This window comes from Plectropomus leopardus, chromosome 13, assembly GCF_008729295.1.
Source record: "Plectropomus leopardus isolate mb chromosome 13, YSFRI_Pleo_2.0, whole genome shotgun sequence".
NCBI lineage: Eukaryota > Metazoa > Chordata > Actinopteri > Perciformes > Serranidae > Plectropomus > Plectropomus leopardus.
The window spans coordinates 1,481,776-1,502,562 of record NC_056475.1 but is presented as its reverse complement, the minus strand read 5'-3'; the positions used below and the strand labels follow the sequence as shown (position 1 = coordinate 1,502,562).

Here is a 20,787-nt window from a genome sequence, read left to right as displayed (position 1 = left end):
ACACAGACACATTAACCCTTTGAAACACGAGAAAATCGGTGTGATTTCTTTCATCAAGATGGGGAAAGAGCAGCAAGCAATGAAAAAAGAAATTACCCACAAATTAGCAAGAAATTAGTGAAACATACAAGACAATCACATGAAAATTATGTTTTAAACAAAAACAGACAAAATACCAAATACAAAACAAACTGGGATGAGGGCAACGAGCAATGACAAAAATCTGCAAGAAATGAATGAAAAGTACAAGATAATTACCTTAACATTAGTAAAAAAATAAAAACAAAACAAAAAAAGCCAACCAAAACAAAACAAAATGGGAGGAGGGCAATGAGCAGTGACAAAAGAAATTACATCAAAATTTGCATTAGTAAATTAGTAAAAGAACAAAAAAGACCTGAAAACCAATATTTTTTGAAAATTATTTTTCAGTTTTTTTTTTTTTTTTTAAATAAATCAATTAAATAAATAAAAAAAAAAAAAGTAAAAAAAAAACAAGGCAAACAAGAGTTGGAAAATGTGCTTTAAAAATATAATTATTCTGTGACATAATTTAAATATGTAATTATGATAATTAGAAATGTAGTTTTTTCCATACCTTTTTTCCCACCAGACATTTTTCCCTAGATTTTTTAAATGTAATTTTCTAAATCTACTCATTTCTTGCAGTTGTCGAAACATTTCATACCAAGTTGCTCATTTCCTTTTTTGTCATGTTAAAAAAAAAAATCTGACCAATTTGCTCAGAGTTCAAAGGTTTTAATACTTTTGGAAGCAGCACATGGAAAGTGATTTCACTCCAGTTTTTAAAGGGTTAAAGCCAAATGGATGGAGTGGAAAACAGCGATGGCTTTTCACGGAGCCTAATGCTGTGCTTTCTCTGCCGAGAAGCCGTGTAAATCCTTATCAATTATGGCTAACTGCAGCATCTGGCTCGCCATTCACAAAACCTCCCACGCCTGGTGAGTGACAAGAGACAAGATCCTACAGTGCCTCACGTCTGTCGTCCCGTTTCTCTGGAGACGGTAAACAAATTGACACAGCCGAGCTTTACGGCCCGGGAACCTTAATCCACTCCTGAATCCTAAATATGCACGCTGAATAGAGCGCATACTTCACATTTGCAGAGTTTTTTTTTCTCTAAATGGTAAAAAAAAAAACACTTTTGCTTAAATTATGTGTGTGAATGAGTCTAAACATGATCTGCAGAGCTGTCTAACAGTGTTCGACCGCACCTTGATATTAAAAGTGTTGGAGGAGCATTAGATGCCATAAATAGTTACTGCAAAACAAAGCTGTCAGCTTTGAAAAGAGGCACATGAAAAAAAAGAAAAAAAAAACCTGGCAACCTCAACCAAAGCCATGTTTTTTTCAGGGATAAGTAAAAATAGACTGAAAACAAACTAACCTCAATAACACCTGTGTGTCATCACTATTGTTGAAGGAATTTAGATTTTCTGTCACCACATGCTGAGAGGGAACTGTGGTGTTGGGAGCAGCTCTCGGAGAGGCGGTGTACTGTAACTCGTGGTCATCGTATTTTGATGCCGTAAGGCAACAAGTGGAAGCTGTGGAAACGTTTTTTTTTAGGTTACAGTGTTTGGATCGATGCACTGCAGGAAAATTCATTTTCAGATGATTGCTTTTTGCACAAATATCTTCTAATATATGGACTTTAAATGTTGAATTGTTGCTCTCCAGTTCTACGGTGACGGTAGTGCAGACCAGTCTAGAGCAGGGGTGTCAAACTTATGGCTCAGTAGCCAGAACCGGCCTGCCGAAGGGTCCAATCTGGCCCACTGACATTATCTTTTACACTGCATGTAGGTGAGAATGTCGTGCTGTTGTAGCGCCTCGCCGTTCTGTATTAAAGGTACAAATGCAGAGTGGGAGGACAGAGTGGCTCACCTTTACGCCGGCGTCAGAGTTAGCAAAAGCGCCAAAACGAGGGACAGCTGACAGGACAGAATCAAGGGCAGGATGGGCGTGATGTTTTGACGGCGTCTTATGCGTGACAAGGGCTTGGCAATAAACCGATAATTATCTCACTATAATTTCCTCGATTGCGATAGAATGAACGTTTGATAAATCCTCCACATGATTAAACGGCCAGTACAGCCATAAAGGGGGCCGGTAATGCACCTTAAACACATGTCACCACCCACCATCAAGAAGAAGGAGAAGAAGAGGAAGACTGAGCAGCAGAAGTAAAAGAAGAAGACTGTGGGACCAGCTGACCGGCCGACTTTCACTGGTAACATTATGACATTACAACAACATTAAACATGCGCATTAAGTTATTTATAGTACGAATGTTTTGAACGCAGATAATGTTGCACCGTTGCTGAATTCCCCTCATGACGTTAGCTACAGTTTGTTTACTAATGTAATGCTGGCAGTAAATTATCAACACGACGTGACTGTTAACCACTTATTCTATATAATGATGACTTAATGAGACTAAAGATAATGTAAATATGCATGAACGTCCATATTCCCTTGTCTCTTGACTTGATTTCTGCCTCAGTCACATCAGACTGACTTTCATCGCTCCCTCGCCACGTCATCAAAATCCATCTTTTGTTATTGTTTTGACTGAGAAAAACGTATATTGTGGGTGTAAAACTTGTAGAGAAAGTGCTGATCACAGTGGAGTTTTTTGTCTTGTTTATTAGACAGGGGATAACCTCACCTGCTTCCTTAATGGTGCCAGTATTACTACACAGGAGTGGAAATGTGTGGGAAAATGCACATGTAATGACAGTGAGTATTAGACTGATTGTTGTGGAAGACACTGAGACATATTGTTAAAACTGTGTTGTTCTGTATAGATTATGCAATGGTTTTACTGGTCCACTTGAGATCAAACTGGCCCGCACGTGGCCCAAAGCGAGTTCGACGACCCTGGTCTCGTCAATCTAACCGGCAAACCGACATCGGAGAAGTGACAGTGATGAAAGCGTCCTGCAGTGTCACATCAAATCACCGTGTCTCGGCTAAAAAGATGCTCATGAACGCATCAAACAGACGGCCAACTAGCACGTACGTTCTGCACCTGCATGAGAGGAAATATCTCTTCATACCAGCAGACGGAAGTCGTCTGTAGTGCTGCCTTCATGAGCTCTTCGAACATATCGTGTTTACCTTATTTACAAGCACATGAACGGCCCTTCAAAGTCGTACTTACGAGTTGGAAATTGGATCATTTCGCTGGTACTGGAGTTGCTGAGTTGTGACGTAAAATTACACATTTTGTTTCAAGTAGATATCATTTAATTTTAGTAGCTGCAGATTTTAGTGAATGCATCTATTAGCTGCAGTAAGCAAGCAAACTTTTAATGCCAGGCGAGCAAACTAACATTGAATACATTAACTTAGCGAGCTAACATTAAACTTACAACATTGCCATTTCCTCTAGTGTCCATGTGTGCTGATTTTCTGACCTGAGCGCTCAAATGTTTGTATTTTGTCATTTCGACTGCACAACTGGGAAGTACAACATTTCAGAGGAGCATGTGAAGGCAGCATAAGAGTCATTCAGTGTTGACACTAGTTAGCAGGTTGGTGTATGAACAACAAAATCTGAAAGATTTTGGAAGAACAGAACAGATTTACCGACAACACAAACCATCAGGAAACATTTCTGACGGAGAAAAACAATCTGATCTTACGACACGTTTGTTTCGACCTCATTCCCACAACTTCAGCTGTTTGTTTACATTATTCACGTTTCTTTTCTTGTTCCGATGAGCTAAACTGATCGTCAGAGTGATTTCATTCACTGACGGGTTCTAATGCCACCGCCGCCGGAAATACTGAGGAGGGTCGACGGTGTAGGACACAACGCAACAATGAGGGACACGGAGGCTCAACAACAGCCAAACTTTGCTGAGAGAACATTGAACTTCAATAATCTCCTACAATAACCGGGTCAAAGACAGCCTCCCCTGAGACAAAACCGTAATCACAGCAAGATATATGTAAATATATCAAGACACAAATGACGATGGTAGGCTGTCCTTCAAATACAATACATGGCTTACTGAACGGGGCCACTGTGCAGAGGGGCCCAGGGGCCCAAAGTGTCAGGGAGCCCCTGGCCATCACCTGCAAAATGTCAGTAGTCAAAAAACAGGGTTCCCACATATTTTCATGGAAATTTCACAACTTTGCCATGACTTTCCATGCTGCACATTTTCAAACATATCAGATTCAATCTCTCTTTAAACATACTTCAGTTTTAGGACACATTGAAGGAGAGAGGGACTACGAGGAGAAACATACATGATGGTAAACAAAACTTTGTCACACATCAACAGATATTAGAGCTGCGTTACATCGACAGCTGCAGAAAATACATTTGTCCTGGAAGGAAGACAGTTTCATTACATACAACATACACGTGTCCAGGGGCCCATATTGTCATAATCTGCCCATGGTTTAAAACCAAATATTCCCATTTATCCACATTGCTTAAGTGTCTGTGAGCATACATTAAATTCTTGAATTCAAGCCTGCAGAGACTCTGACAACAGGTGCCCCCCTTGTCATCCTGTTCAGCGGTGATACTCAACTTGCGGCCCATGGGCCAAATCTGGCCCCTGGTAGAGTGCTGGGTGGTCTCCGAACAATTTTCTAATTCACATTAATAATGCGATTAAATGTAAAGTGATTCACACAGGGAAGTGTTTGTGTACTTTTTGTAAACATAAGGTGCCAGAGTGACTAAAACAGCATCAAAATAGAGCTTGTTTGTCAATAAGTGCCAGTGGAGGATCCCCCACACCCCCTGACAGGTCATGGCTAAGCCCCGGATGTACTCAAATCCTAGTAACGCCCCTGCGTACATGTATGGGCCTCTTGTCATTTTTCTCAAGTGACCTCCAGGCAAAGCAAGTTGAGTATCACTGCAGTTCAGTGAGTCCCTGTCATAAATTTAGAGGTGCACAGTAGGTGGGAATGTGGAGCCACACAACATCATGTAAACGCTCTTTAATGCCAGCTTACCTGCATTAGCTTTCCCTCTGCGTAGCCGGCGCTTCCTCCCACGAACACCCCCTCCAGAGTGATGGGCTTCCCCGCGGGCTCGTGGTTCAGCAGTGCCACCTTGATGACCGCTCTGAGGGCCGGCCGCTCGGACTCCAGGCCCGGCTGGCCCAGCACCACCTGCAGGGCCGCCATGAGCAGCCACGGCCAGAGCCCGGCCAGGCGCCGCGGCTGGGGGACGGTCATGGCCTCGGCTGCAGCGGCGGTGCCCGGCCGCACATGGTGGACTTCAAAGCAGGCAAGCACCGCGGACACACAGACGGAGAAAAGCTTCAGACACACGCTCCTTCTTCTTCTTCTTTCAGCCTCGACGACTGTTTCTAAACTTTCAGAGCTGCAGCGGTGCCATCATGTCCGAAAACTTCCATTCAGCTCCAGAGTTAATATTCAAACTCCACATGGAACAAAAAACTTCCGACAGCGAGAGCTTAAATGAACTTTTATCCAGTGTCATTAACGTGGGAAGCCAAACATGCCACGGCACCATGAAGACACGCTCAAGTGTGTTTCCACATACACAACAAATGTCCTCATTTGTAACGCGTTACAGTGGAGTATCCTCTCCCACAGGGGCACGTCCTGGCGACAGTGTATCAATCTTCATCCGTATCCAAACTACTTTGAAAATCACAGCAGTCAGCGGACCGCACACTCACATTTTTGCATCAGAAGAATCCGCCACATTTTCTGGATAAATCCACAAAAAACGCACTACTTGAACTTCAAAGGCAGGGTCACAGGTTGCCGCCGGGAAGTTACACTGCATGTTGACAGACAGAGCAGTGCCAAAAAAAGAGAAAAAAGTTGAGTAATATTTTTACAACCAGGGAGTTGCGAAAAATAATCCTCGAAGAAGTTAAATTGAGCACGCCGCTCTTTCTAATGATTAACCGAAGCAAGTGGAGCGTCGCCTTTCTGCCCCTCTAACGTGCCTGAGCCCGACGGGAACATCAGCTTCTCCTCCGCGGTCGGTCTTCATTTAAACTCAGAAAAACACGCTCAGGCTTCCCCCTGAGTCCAGCGGCTCCGCTGCGACTGCAAGAAATTAGATCCGATCCTCCTGAGAAACACCGAGGGAAGTTATCAAAATCATCAGGGCACAAACGCGACAAAAAGTACGGCGGAAAAGTGGTCCAAACTCCTCGCGAGCTGCGGTTAAAGTTGCTGAAGTTGGAGAGACGCCGCGTACAGTCAGGACGCCGTCCCACACAGTCTGCCTCCCGGACTGGCTCTCGCTCCCCTGGGATCTCATTGACGCTCTCTACCTGCTCACTGTCCTGCTGCCTTCACGAGCTGTCGGACATTTGGGATTTCACACAAACCATGAACGACCTCGTTTTTAACCCTTTATATACTTTATACACCAGTGCCCCCCAAATTTAGTAAAACACAAGAGCATTACCTGAAATTTGCAAACAGAAGTAAATAAATAAAAAAAGTAAGAAAAAAACAAACAGGAATTGACCTAAAATTGCTAAAATAAAATAAAAGAAATAAAAGAAAAATAATTTCGGATAATCAATAATTAAAAAATATATTTTGTTGGTAAGTTATTTGAAGAATTTCTATAATAAATAATGCAAATGAATGACCACACCTTTAACCCTTTAAATCCTGATTTATCTCAAAAACATGGAGAGCAGGCAATGAGCAACTTAAAAAATGATCCAAAAAAAATTAGCAAGAAATTTGCAAAAAGTTGTAAGAAAATTGCCTGAAATTAGAAAACAGAAAAAATAGAAGAAATGTAGTTTACTTGGTATTTTCCTGAATTTTTAACAAATTTTCTAATGATTCTCTCATTTTTTGGCTATTTTTTAAGGTAATGTTCTTGTCACCTTTTACCTTTTTTTTTCAATTTGCTTGACATTTCATACCCGGTTGTTGACAGCCTTTTTCCCTGTGTTTTTGAAAGAAATCAAACCATTTTTTCCAGTGTTTTAATGGTTTAAATGCTTGTCAACGGCATCTGAATGCAGCACAAGAAATCTGATGTCCATTTAGGTTTCAAAGAGTTAAGGGTGGAATATTGTCACTTGACTGAGTTAAGGCAAAAGAAAAAACAAGCATCAAATATTACATATACTCCAAGTTATTATTAAGACACTTCGATCCAAATTAACATTTAAAGAAAGACACACTTTTATGCAATATGATTTGTATTTAAACATTCATATTAAAAGGCTACCAAAACCGCTTCTGTTGCAGGCTGCGTTTGCAACCACCAAACAGTTGCACGTTACAGAATTAAAAATTAGTGTAAATACTAAAGTAAGCGGGCGCTTCCGAGCAGCACCTGAAGGCCACATGAGCGGCTGAGGGCGGAGCAGCAGCTCTGATCACAAACGAGTCAGTGGCTCCATCTAGTGGATAAAACCCCACAGACACATTCAGCAGAGTGTCTGAAGAAACAGAAACTTCAAGCTTTTTAAGACCTTTTCCAGATATGTTTTTAACCAAATTTAGTCCTGTGATACCTGAGAAAACTGGCTTGATTTAAAAAACAAGGGAAAAGGGCGATGAGCAATAAATAGCCAAAAATTGAATTGAATTTAAGACTTTTCAAGGACCTTTAGACTGCTTCAGTACAAAGCTGCACTGTCAACAAGAAATAATGATAAACACATGTATAACAACGCATCCAGCTGTATCACCAGAAATATATTTTACTTTAGTTATTACTTTTACAGTTCTACACAGCTGCCTTAAAAAAACATTTTTAAAACATTGCACCTTTGAAGTGACGCAGTGAAAATTAAAAAAGGTGGGAAAATGGACCCACCACTTGGTCACCATCACAAACAATCACAAACAAATTAAATGATATTTTCATACACGTTTTCAATATTTTCTCCCACTGCAGCAGTCTGTTACAACTTGCTCTGACAAACACTACCACGTATGCTACTAAAAACTGTAGTATCAAACATTAAAAGGTGGATGGGCTGAGCTAGCCCTACTGCAGTAAATCTGTTTAAATCATACTTAAAATTACAGTTCTTTAAAACCATCTAAAGTTGGTTAACATTTTAAGTAATACTGTGTTAAAATTCAGAGGTAAAACCTAGCTTTAGGATTTTTAAAATAGTAATCCTACTTATATTACTGTATTTTCCAAAGTCACTTACAATAAGAGCAAACAATGAACAACAAAAACATGTGCAACATATTACTACTCTTGCAAAAAATAAATAAGTAAGATTTAAGTTAGAACAAACCTTTACACAAAGAATAATAAAAGTGGAGAATAAAGTCTGATAAAAGTGAGAACTTAAGATCCTGACGTGAATCCGTCTCATGCCAATCAATTAAAAAGGTGAGATCTAAAACGAGAAATATAACCAACTGTCAGTGAACGTGTTGCAGTGAAAACTACAAACATGCATTTAAAATGTAAATGCCTTTCCTCTCTCTAGTTTTACTCTGAATGTGCTCCCTCAGTGTTCAATAATGTCTTACCTAAAGATCAGGTGTACTTCCTGTTCATGTGGACTGACTGGTGTCCCTCACAGAATCGCTAACATCCACATCTACAACCTCACTGTCCTCTTCATCGTCACCGGTGACCTTGCCGGGGCACAGAGGAAACCACAGCCGGTAATATACAGGTCGTCTGTAAAGCTGCGACACATTCTCTGGTAGATGACGTGTGATAACTTTAAGACTTTGCCTGCTGTACTTTTCTGTATTTTCCTGTATTCCAAAAAAGACCTTGTTAAAGTTTTTCCCGCCTCACGTGAGTACTTGGATTCTACAGAGTGGAGCTGGAGCACGAGTCAAAACCCAGAAGACTAAGTGGCTTAGGAACTCTGGTATGTTGAAACTGCCACTTTAATATATAGACTGTATCTAGTTTGAAGACATTAATACAGAAAAAATACACATACATCTTTAAGTGTCTAAAAATTTCTCCTGGGGGGAATTACCCCAGAACCCCTCAGTGTTGGGTCGTATTATGAACATGTTTATGGCTCTGATAAATCTACTGTATAAACCCCATCAAACAGAAAAACACACAACGCGGACAGATTATTCTATTTGCAGACTCCTCACCCAGTTTTTCCTCACACAGTCATCAGAGAAGCTAAATGCCTTCAGGAGGTGTGCAGTGTGGAGGCTTACCTCATATATGGCGTTTTCAGGCACCTGCTCGGGCACTGACACCACAGACTCCTCCTGCTGCTTGTACGCCAGCAGACCGGCGTGGCTCATCACGGACGTTACAGTGGGGACGGGACGAGGTTTCACGGTCCTGGTGCTGGTGGAGATGTCACACAGCACGATGTTATGGTCGCTGAAGGACGGCGCAAACGCTTCATGTGGCTTCTCGGGGGTCTCGACTTTAACCGGGTTGTTGATGGACGGAAGTGGCATCATTTCATCAGCAATCTGGAAAACCATGTCCAGATTTATGTCACATTCTTTCATGTCCTGGAGTCCCTTCGAGTTCTGGTTGTTGTCCTCATGACTCAGCGTGTGAAAAGGATAACTAGCCTACAACAGTGGGAAAAAAATTACAATTATGCTTTAGACGCAGTGTATGTTTCAAATATGCATCTTTAGAGCTTCAGCGATTGGTTTTTAACTACTACATTAATTGGCAGTTAATATAATAATGGATTGACTTGATTCTTAAATATAAAGACAGCGTTCACACACAATTTTACCAATAAATTTCTGACTTTGAGGCAAATTTTCAAAACCATACATTCTCTGAAATGACCATCGATACTCTTTATAGGTTTTTTTTCATTACTACATAATAACAATTTGAAATATATATTGTTTAAACTTAACTTACTTACATAAATTAGGCACTGTTCATTATATATGAGAAGGAAGAGGGGGGCATGTCAAATAATTTTTCAAGCACTGAGGCGGAACTTGTTTTGTTATTTTGGCTTAGGGAGGGACATACAACTTTAAATAGCTTTATTTTCTATATATTGTTTCTGCCAGCTTATAAAGAAAACATGCTCCAGGGGTCTTAAAAAAAAACTTTTGGCCTTTTTTTTCTTAAATTTTTTTGCCATTTTTAAAGGTTTTGTTTTGTTTTTTATTTTTTTTATTCACTGTACGGTCCTTGTAAATGTTTTCTGGTTTCTTTCCCCCTCTGACACTAAACTGAAAATCGTTGGGCTGAGGACATTACCAATTATTTATTTTTATAGACCTAACAACTGATCGACTCATAGAGAAAGTAATCAAATGTGAAAATAATAGTTAATTACGGCTGTTCTCATCACCCTTGACCAGTCAAGACGCTCCAGTTTACCCACCTGGTAATAACTGTGGGGAGAGAAGGAACCGTGCGGCACCCCACTTCCTGTCATAGGTGATGCCACAAAGCGTGGACGGTAGCACTGGCAAACTTCAAGGACAAAAGATAATGTTTTAGCTTAAGAAATGCACAATTGGAGTTTAAACCTACATTTTTTTTTAACAGAGTTGATAAATACTATTTATTCAACACACAGATTACATTTTAGTATTTCCCACACATTGTCAGCAGCAAAATTTGAAAACTTTTCCATGATTTTTCAAGGACCGTTTTTTTTTTTATGATAAAGTGTTACTATGACAACTTTCAAAGAAAACGAGCCTTTCAAAAATGTAAGGAAAACATAAATACATTGCCCCAAATTTTTATGTTTTCTGTAAAAAAAAGCCCAAAAAAACATTAAAGAAAAAATTGCAAAAATTTCAAAAAGAAAAAAAATCACTTTTTTTCTTTTTTAAAAAACATGTCAACACATATCACAGCAACGTTTCATCTTCAGATATAGAAAAATAAATACCATAATGCTACATTAATGTAATTTAATGTATTAGAAACAAATCATTTTCATGATTTTTCCAAAACTTTCAATAATTTTTTACTGGTTTCATCACTTTTCCAGGCCTGGAAAATATAATTGTGAAATTTTATGACTTTTCCAGGTTTTCCATGACCATAGGAACACTGTATATCACCAGTATATTGTAGCTTAAATAAAATGTTCTACTCATGCACTATGTAAGTAAAGTGACGTAAATGTGTGGTTTACCACTCATCCTCACAACAGGTGTCATGCTCACCTGGAGAATAGTTGGGAGGCTGATGTTGTGCATTAGAAGTATTAAAAGTTGCAAAATGTGGATTTCCATGGTTTGCACGGGCCAGTAAACTCTGCTGAAAGTGCACAGCATTGGAGCTTGTGGCCACTGCAGCGTACTGGTGGCCTAGAGACACCGGCATCCCTTCCTTTGCGGCAAACATCGGTGAAAAAGCAGCACCAAGTCCCCTCATCAGGAAATGTGGAGGGACTGGGGTTCCATTGTACGCCGACATGACCTGAGCTTTAGCTGGACAGCGAGGAGGAGTCGGCCCCTGACGTGTGGGGCTGAGCGGAGAAGAACTGCCTGCAGAAACAGGACACAGCAAGGCACGACAACAAACCGTCAGACAGCCACAACTGAAATGTGAAGCACTGGATGTTCCCCAGCGTGATGTCCTGTTAAAGGTCTGGTGTGTAAGATTTAGGGGGATTAATTTGAACTATGAAGATAGCATTTTCCAATCTGTTAGTTTACATCAAGAGACATAGGACCCTGGGAGTCCAGACCCTTTAAAGGTTTAGGAAAGTTATACTTGACTCAAAGTCTGCGTGCCAAATGTGGCCCCCAATATGGTGTCTGGTGGTCCCCCAACCATTTTCTTTCACTATAAAAATAAAGTGATGCCAGCTGTCTCAAAAACTCAAGAAACATGCCAAAATCTTAAAAACATCCTAATATCATTGAAACAAGCTACAGTCCTAAAAATATCCTCGAATCCCAGAAACGTCCCAAAATCTTAGCAATATCCTAAAGTCCTGGGAACATGTATGGTCTGCTGCCCCTGGCCTCCTGTCATTTTACAAAAATACCCCCCAAGCAAAGCCAGTTGAGTATCTCTGGTTTGGGACATAGTTTAATTTTTCAGTATTACTCATTAAACCACTGGAGGAGAACTGGTGTGACCATCACAGTGGGTTCCCAGTGTGTACAGTTAGTCCCCCGCTCAAAGACAGACAGCCATGAGAAGTCCTGTAGTGACACTCGCCTCTTTTCCCGTTTCGATCTCTGCCATCATCCCCTGAGCTGTACCGCTGGTTTTGACTTGGGGGCCGACACCTGACGTCCACACCAGCTTGTATCTTGGCCTTGTTTTCAGCGGTGAGTCTCCGCAGACTTGCCACAAGTTCCGGATGTTGTCTGTTGAAGTTTGAGTTGTAGAAACGATGAAACAACGGTTTGTACCCGGTGGCATTTCTGCAAGCTGGATCTGCTTTCTTGAAGCCGTACAGATTGAGCTGACGGACGAAGCTGGAGAAGTTGGTCGTCTTGAACTTGTCGGGGTTGTCCATGCCGAGTGTGTTTGGAGACAGGATCTGTCTCTGGAAGAGGTTTTCATCAATGATGACCAACTCGCCGTTTTTGTCCCAGAAGATGCTTTTATTTAGCGGGTCGTTCACCAAACGCCAGAGTTTGGCAGGGAAGTTATTGGGGTTGATGCTGTCAGGGAGTGATTTCTCACCATAATCCATGTTTTTATCTGTAACGTAACAGGTGGAAACAGAGGTAAAGGTAAATATCAGAATATCTGAATATCAGACCTTCTTTCAAAAACATGGGAAGAAAAAAATGAAAAATCATTAACGTGTCAAGGTATAGTGCTTTTTGATCTGGTCTAGTGTGGTCTGCATGCAAAAATGCAGTGAAATATTCCCTTTCCCGCATTTCCTAAAAGAAAATAAAGGTTTTAAAATCTGAAACTATATTTTAAATGACCTCTAGCCTCTCTGGGATAATCTAGTCCCGATTTGTTTCAGTAAGTACGTAAATTTAAGTATAGTGGTTTTTGTTATGGTCCTGATTCAATGTGGTCTTCATGTAAAAAAGGCAATGAAATCTTCTGCTTTATTTTCTCTTCTTTGTATTTTCACAGTTAGAATAAAGGCTTTACAGATGTGAAAGTGGGTTTTAATCATTTTGTAGCCTCTCTGGGATAATCAAGTCCCAATTTGACAAGTTTAGGTATAGTGCTTTTTCATCTGGACCTGGTTCAATGTGGTCTACATGTGAGAAATGCAGTGAAATGTCCCTGTTTTTAAAATAATATTTAGCTGCTTTGGGATAATCTAGTTCCTATTCTAAAAGTGTAAGTATAATGGTTAGGGATGGGCGATACGGAATAAAGTCCTATCACGCTATTTTTTTCCATCAGTCGATATCGATATATATCACGATATACATCAAACCACTATTTCTGTCAAGATTAAAGGTTCCCTATTACTCCTAAGTGAGATATAAAGATATCATCAGGTTAATTTGGGCTTAAATATTTATTTTCTGTCAGACATTGAACATGACAAATATACTGTAGAACAGCATCACCAGCTGGAGAATTATTCTACTAAAATTCAAAGAGGTCCAGTTACCAAAATTTTCTCCCAGCAAAGGTCTGAACCTCATACCTAAAATCATATCACTATTAATTAAACATTTTACTTTGATTACAGTTAAAGAATGATTACTTTGCTTTGGGGTTTTGGGGGGGTTGTTTTTTGTGACCATGGTGTGTTGGACTGTAATTAAACACTTGAATCATTATTATTGATTAAACTTTCCAGCATTATAGAAAAATTAAAAGCTCCATCTTAAACAAACTTCAGGTAAATTTAAGCACAGTGAGCTGATTATAGACCAACCTCTCATCACTGCAGGACTCTGACTTCAACTTCTGTGCTATTAATCATTTTACTCAGGAATTAAAAACTTTTGAGTCGGCCTACTTCTCCTATAGCTGCCAACAGCCCGCCAACATTCCCAGTTAGAGAAAGGCTGAAAATAAGCTCATGTGCTTGTGGCCCCAGGCCCCCAAAACATTACATCTGCCCCTGGTAATAATAATTACCGAGCGGCTGGATGAGACCTGGAGCGATGCCGTCCTGGTGTTTCGAAATAATTCATCCAAAGTGTGATTAAAGCTGAAACTAACACAAAGTCGTCTGTAGGAGTCTAAAGAAGTCACTTTCACCTCTGTAGATGTGGCTGTTTCAGTGCTGTGGCTGTCAAACTCTCAGCTGCTCTCGTCCTTCACTGCATTTGGTTTCCCGCCGCACTATTCTTATTATCATTGGCTGTTCATGTTGTCTCTGAAAACATGGCTGGAATGACTTCTATCGATATTATATCAACTGTGTGTCATATTTCAATAGAAGAAAATGTTATTTCGAGATTGATATTGTTGTTGTTTTATCGCCCAGCTCTAATGGCGGTTTTTGATCTGGACTTAACGTGTGAAAAATGCAGTGAAATCCTAAATTTTCTGCATTTTCACAAATAGAATAAGGCCTTTGCAAATGTGAAAGTGGTTTTAAATTATCTTTAGTCTCAGGGACAATCTAGTCCCGTTTTGCCTAGTCTGGGTATAGTGACTGTTGATCTGGACCTGGTCTACATGGGGAAAACGCAGTGAAATAGTTGAAATACATGGTAGTTTTTTGTTTTTTTTTACTTTTCAAAAATAGAATAAAGGTTTCACAAGTGTGAAGTTTTGGTTTTAAACAATGTCGAGGCTTTACAAAAAAAAGGTCGGTTTGTACCGTTGAAGGTGAAGTTTCCCTTAACTCTCCCCTTAACTGCTGAATCGGAATTTACGACTCGAAAGCGAACTTCAGCGTCGTTAGCTATTAATAATCACTAATTAAAACCCGACACCAAGTCAACCCAGTGTAACTTATAACGGTTATTATAGTGTTAACTTACAAAAAAATGTCATTAATTGTTGGCTATTCTCAAAACACAAGACCTGAAAATGCTAACTTTTAGCCGCTAACGTTACTCCGTTAGCTAGTTAGGTGAACGTTAGCGTTAGCTCGATGCTCCGCGTTTGAAGCCACTTTAAACACACAGTCGCGTTAATTTGGATTAAATCACATTTTTTTCGATGTAAAGTTGTATTTTTGAGTCGTGCTGCACCAAGAAGAAACCCGGGACAGGTTAACTCTTACCTGGACCGATAACGAAGCCTCTCTCTTGCTCTCAAAACCGTTAAAAGATCGCTTCTCGGCCTTTGGCTAAGATCAGGTGTAGAACCGTTTGGACTGTTGAAGTTCGTTAACGGTTCATCTGAGCAGAGCTGGAAACATTGAGCGGTTCATCCGGGTTTTTTGTTTTTTTGTTTTTTTAAATAAATCAATATTAGGGACTGTTCGTTATTTATGAGGGACGAGCATGTCGAATACTTTTTTAAGCACTTTGAATGATTGTATGTTATATTTATTTTAATTATATATAAATATTATATTAAAAAATGTATACATATATTTATGTATAATAAATAAATATATATTTATTTTTATAACATTTTTTTAGGATGGCATGGGATTTTTTCTTTTTTTAATTATTATTTTAGGCGATTTTTTAATGGCTTTTTTCTCTAAAACATTTTGTGATTTTTTTTGTATTCTTTTAAAACATTTTGGCAATTTTTAAAAGAATTGGCAACATTTTTCCTTTCATTTTTTTGTCAATTGTTCTTTTTTATGTTTTAAATATCTTTTTTTTCTTGAAAGACTTTTGCTGATTTTTTTTTTAATTGGCAACTTCTTTTGTCTTTTGTCTAGAATTGTTTTCTTTTTTTTAGTTTGTCAGTTTTTTCCTTTAATTTTTCATTTAAAATGTTGGGTGATTTGTGAAAATGTTGATTCTATTCTTTAAAATTTTTAGTGATGTTTTTCTTCAACAATTTTTGGTGCTTTTCTTTCTAAAGAAATTGCTTTTTTCCTTGAAATCTTTTTGGTCATTTTTTACCTCTAAAAATGTTTCAATATTTTTATTTTTGATTTCATTTCTTTTGAAATTTTGGCTGATTTTTTAAAATGTTTGGTGATTTTTTTCTCTTTTTTTTACGATTTTTTTTCTTTCAAAACTTTTGGCCCTTGCAGTTATGTATTTTATTTAAAAGTGGCAAAATCTAACACACACACACACTATATATATATATATATATATATATATATATATATATATATATATATATATAGATACATAGATACATAGATAGATAGATAGATAGATAGAGAAAGAGATATGTATGTATGTACTTAGATTTGGCCGCTTTGAAATAAAATACATACTATTAAAACTATTACTTATTAAAGCGTCTATATACAAATCATAATTAAAAAATATTTTTCAACTAAGTTTCTGGTCATAATCGAAATATATAATCATAACTTCACTGTTATAGATAGAAATAGAGATTTTTTTTTTTTTAACAGGCGCGCGGCAGGGACCCCTCTGCGCGGGTCTTTCACTGGGTCCTGTCAGTCAGTGACGTGATCCCTCAGCCGCAGGACTACAACTGTAAACATTAATCTTTTCGATATTTCAGCGCTAAAATCTGTGTTTTTCTGCGGGAGATTGACACGATGGCTCTGGAGACGGTCCCCAAAGACCTGCGCCACCTGCGGGCCTGCCTGCTCTGCTCTCTGGTGAAGGTAAACCCGCAGAAACACGCAGAGAAACGCCGGAGTTAGCTTCCGTGCTAACACGTAGCATCGTTTCTGCGCTGCTTTTTTTTGTTATTTTGAGTCTAAAATATCAAATAAAACTATAAATTAACGCTGAAATAAAGACTCTTATTCACTCAGTAACACCTAAGACAAATTTAACTCTTTCTGTGCTTTTTAATAACGAGCAGTTAGTTTGACATTAAAGCGCATTTTTACACATATGTGATGAGTTTACTATCATTAGAAGTATTTTGGTACACAAAGTTCAGTATGTTAGTGTTTAAAGTACCTTACTTCTCATTTTTACATTCATTCATCACTCTGTTATTGTGCTGAAGTCTGTTTCCCCTCCAAAATGTGTTTTTTATGTATTTATTTATGGTATGTTAGTTATATCACTCATTACTTTACAATTTTATTATGAACCCAAGTGTGTTTTAGTGTGTTTTAATTACTTATGCACTTATTTTTTTTACGAGAGGATGTTCATAATTCTATTTTAAATCATTTATATAAATTATTTCTTTATGTATCTTTTATCCAGTTTATATAGATTTATTTTCATATATTTTTGTTATTCCCTCTTCTATTTTTCCCCACTGTCCCTCTTTTTAATTAAATTTTTTTTTTTTTTTTACATTTTTATTTTTTTTTTTTTTTTTTTTTTTTGTTATTTCATTAATTGGATTTATTTTATTTTAATTTTTATTTTAAAATAACAATTTATTTATTTATGTATTCATTTTTAAACATGAATTATATATTTATATATGATATATTTTTACTCATCCAGTCCTTATGCACTATGTATTAACAGTTAGAGACACTTTAGGACGGGGGACACTCTTAAGTACAACACGGGGACTCACACGATCTAAACGGAGCTCACTCTTTGTCTCCTTCAGACCATCGACCAGTTTGAATATGACGGCTGTGACAACTGCGAGTCGTACCTTCAGATGAAAGGGAACCGAGATATGGTTTATGAATGCACAAGTTCCTCATTTGATGGGTAAACATCGATTATTGATTTTGTTTTTCACATGATCTGAACTGTCTTCTGAACGCTCAGCGGTGCTGTGTGTGTGTGTGTGTCCGCAGTGTGATAGCCATGATGAGTCCTGAGGACAGCTGGGTGGCTAAATGGCAGAGGATAGGTAATGTGTTTATTCTAAAAACTGCATTTATCGTTTTTTGCTGAGTGAAGCTGAAATAGACAAAAAAGTCAGCTGATTATTCTGTGCCGGTTCATCATCACTCGATGTTATTCTAATACAGAAACACAAACGTTGTTGGGAACAACCTGAACACTAAGACGCATTTCACACGATTTTCAAAAATTAAACTATTATATAATAATATTAATATGTAATATTTTTTTAAAGCTTGATTCTGACATTTTGTGCGCAGAGCGATATGAGTGTGTGTAATATTAAAGGGTTAATCACACCTTTGTCCAGACTCTTTTTAAAGTATTGACTCGGGTCATTTTCAGTTTGAATTGTTTTGTGAGTCATAATATTTGTTTTTGGGTTTTTTTTTTTTTTTGCTCTGTCCTCCAGGTAACTTCAAACCAGGTGTATACGCAGTGTCAGTGACCGGAAAACTACCTCCAGGTACACCGAGAACGACACACACACAAAACTGTCAACATTCAGGCTTCAGCTGACTACAAGTTCTTTCAAATTCAGGATCAAATTACACGATAACAGGGAGATCATTTCTTAAAATCCTTCATTATTTTCTGTTATTTTTACTTCACACCTCTGATGTTTCTGTTACTAAACATTATGTTGTTTTTTCTGAAGGCGTGGTGAGAGAGCTGAAAAAGCAGAGGAGTGATCTACAAATCCAGAGATACGGCGGTGAAGACATGAAGCTGATTCAGCAGAGCGGAGTCACACACACACACACACACACACACACATACACACACACACACCTCTTTTGTCTTTCGGAGCTGCCTTTCAGCTGTTTCATTTCTGTTTGTTGTTGTGAGTAGAGATATTAGCACGAGCTCTGACGGAGGAGAGGAAGACTTTTTTAATGTCTTTGAATAATTGAAAATGAAAATAAAGTTCTGTTTTTATAAGAAACTCATTCAGTCTTCTTGTTTTACGCGTGCAAGTGAGTCTTGAAAATGCCAGAGATTTTTTGTGGGAAAAACTTGGGAAGGAGGAGGCAGTGAGCAACTTGACCAAAACATGACCCAAAATTAGCAAGAAACTAGTAAAAACCAATAAAAACAACAATAAAAAAGCAAGCAAACAAATCAATATAAATGTCAACATAAAATAATCCCCAAAAATAAAAATCAAAAGCTTAAAAATTAAGGCTAGTAATATGAGGAAAAAAGAAAAGTTACCAGAAAATAAGCCAAAAAAGTAAATTTAAAAAAGAAAAAAAAAAAGTTCAAGAAAATTACCTAAAAAAGGGAAAGTTTAAAAAATTGCCTATAATATAACAAAAAAATTAAAAAGTAAAAAAAAAAGACAAGGCAATGATCAAAAAAAATGCATCAAAAAAAGTAATTTTTAACATAATTTAAATATGTATTTATGATAATGGCAAATATAATAATTTTGCAAAATATTTTGAACCATATGTTAATGATAATTCTACATATAACACTTATATATAATTATACATATAGTTTAGTTTCAGATATTTTTCCTAATTTTGTAAAAACATTCTCCTTACCTCTTCCCCCATTTTCAAAATAAAATCAAACCAACCTGCTCGGGCTTCACACAGCAAAACTGAGAAATATATTCCAAAATAAATAAAACAGTGATACAAGTTTACAAGGTTACAAAACACTAGAAATTAATATATAAATGTCAACAGGATAAAATAATCACCAAAAATACATTTCAAAAGCTTAAAAACTAAGGTTAGTAAAATTAGGAAAAAAGAAAAGTACCTGAAAATCAGCCAAAAAACAGTAAAGTATACCCCAATATGCCGATACTAATTTTAGAAATGTATGTATATTTTTTTCTGATATAATTTCAAAATCAAAATTATTGTAATTAAAAATACTGTTTTCTGTACATTTTTCTATAGTCTTTGCATTTTTCCCCAGTGTTTTCTTAAAATAAATAAATAAATCATACTAATTTGCTCAGGTTTTTTAGGGTTAATAAGACGTCCCTGCACTTTGTTATTCGAGTCACTAGATGGAGCTTTTCACTGAGGACTGAAGCTGCAGCAAACGGCAGCAAACAGCAAGAAAACAACAGAAAACAACAGAAAACAGCAGCAGGAACCATCAGCTGAACAGTTTTCACGAGTTTCACCTGCAGTTTGTAACAAAGAGGATTTTTCCTTTTCAGTGCAGAGAAAAACAACCATTTAAACCATTGTTTTTTTAAAAAAAACTGGTTCAGTATTGAGTGAAAGAAGCAACCAGGTATTTGCACCGTCAGTTTTCCTCCTAAAAAGTGTGTTTTGGTCACTGATGGGCTCAGATTGTTATTAAATGTCTGTTATCATTACAGAGAGGATCCACGAAGAGAAAGACCTTTTTTTTTGTACAGAGAAATATTCTTTTTGTTTAACCGAAACAGCCTCAAAATCAATCCTGCCAAACCCAGACTCCACTCAAATAATCAGTGATTTTATCATCATGAAACACTTTATTCAAAGTCAACAGAAACAAATTAAAACTAACTTAATTTTTTCTTTAAAAGTACAAGAAAATTACCGGAAAAAAAAGTAAATAAAAAAGGTTGCAAAAAATTCGCAGTAATTTGCAGAACAGTTTTTGCAAAGTTGCTCAAGTTGCTTTTTAACTTTGTTAAAATCCTTCACTAAAATAATCCCTGCAGCTGACAGGTGTGTCCGATGAAACGGCATCATCATCACTCAGGTGTGTCCTGCGACGATCTCATCGTGTTGCAGCATGAAAAACATCCCAGTTCTCTGCATACTCACCGTGTGAAGACGCATCGCTCTGCAGGAGACAAAATACATTTCTGTAGCGTGAAATCTTTAAAAAGTCTTTTTTTTTCAAGATCAAACTGCACCTTTCAGTGTCCTTTCACTGTGAGCAGCTCAGACACACCTGAGTGATGATGCTGTTTAATCAGACACACCTGTGTGCTGGATTATCTGAGTTCAGGATTTTAATAGTTAACTGTCCTGCAAATTACAAGAAAGATAGATTTGGACAAAAAAGTAAATATAAACCTAAGGA

General features: G+C 37.8%; 2 protein-coding genes across 4 annotated transcripts; one reads left to right on the top strand and one right to left on the bottom strand.

The window, feature by feature from the left end:
- Positions 1-8,286: 8,286 nt before the first annotated feature.
- Positions 8,287-15,188, bottom strand: hsf5 (heat shock transcription factor family member 5). 3 transcript variants are annotated; one of them, XM_042499871.1, is made up of 7 exons: positions 15,084-15,188; positions 12,131-12,622; positions 11,125-11,448; positions 10,326-10,417; positions 9,169-9,540; positions 8,506-8,667; positions 8,287-8,369 (listed from the first exon to the last, which is right to left on the bottom strand). In XM_042499871.1, exons 2-6 carry the CDS (start codon positions 12,612-12,614, stop codon positions 8,530-8,532), a joined length of 1,410 nt encoding a protein of 469 aa, XP_042355805.1. In that variant the 5' UTR covers positions 12,615-12,622; positions 15,084-15,188; the 3' UTR covers positions 8,287-8,369; positions 8,506-8,529. The 3 variants fall into 3 exon arrangements, with proteins under 3 accessions (XP_042355805.1, XP_042355806.1, XP_042355807.1); XM_042499872.1 differs by having other exon boundaries at positions 8,506-8,613; XM_042499873.1 differs by lacking the exon at positions 8,506-8,667 and having other exon boundaries at positions 8,321-8,369.
- A 1,216-nt stretch (positions 15,189-16,404) lies between these two features.
- supt4h1 (SPT4 homolog, DSIF elongation factor subunit) lies at positions 16,405-18,631 on the top strand. Its single transcript, XM_042499840.1, is given in 6 exon segments — positions 16,405-16,574; positions 17,495-17,601; positions 17,691-17,746; positions 18,152-18,205; positions 18,398-18,414; positions 18,416-18,631. Coding segments are annotated over 6 exon segments (354 nt in total). The 5' UTR covers positions 16,405-16,505; the 3' UTR covers positions 18,467-18,631.
- Positions 18,632-20,787: the final 2,156 nt, after the last annotated feature.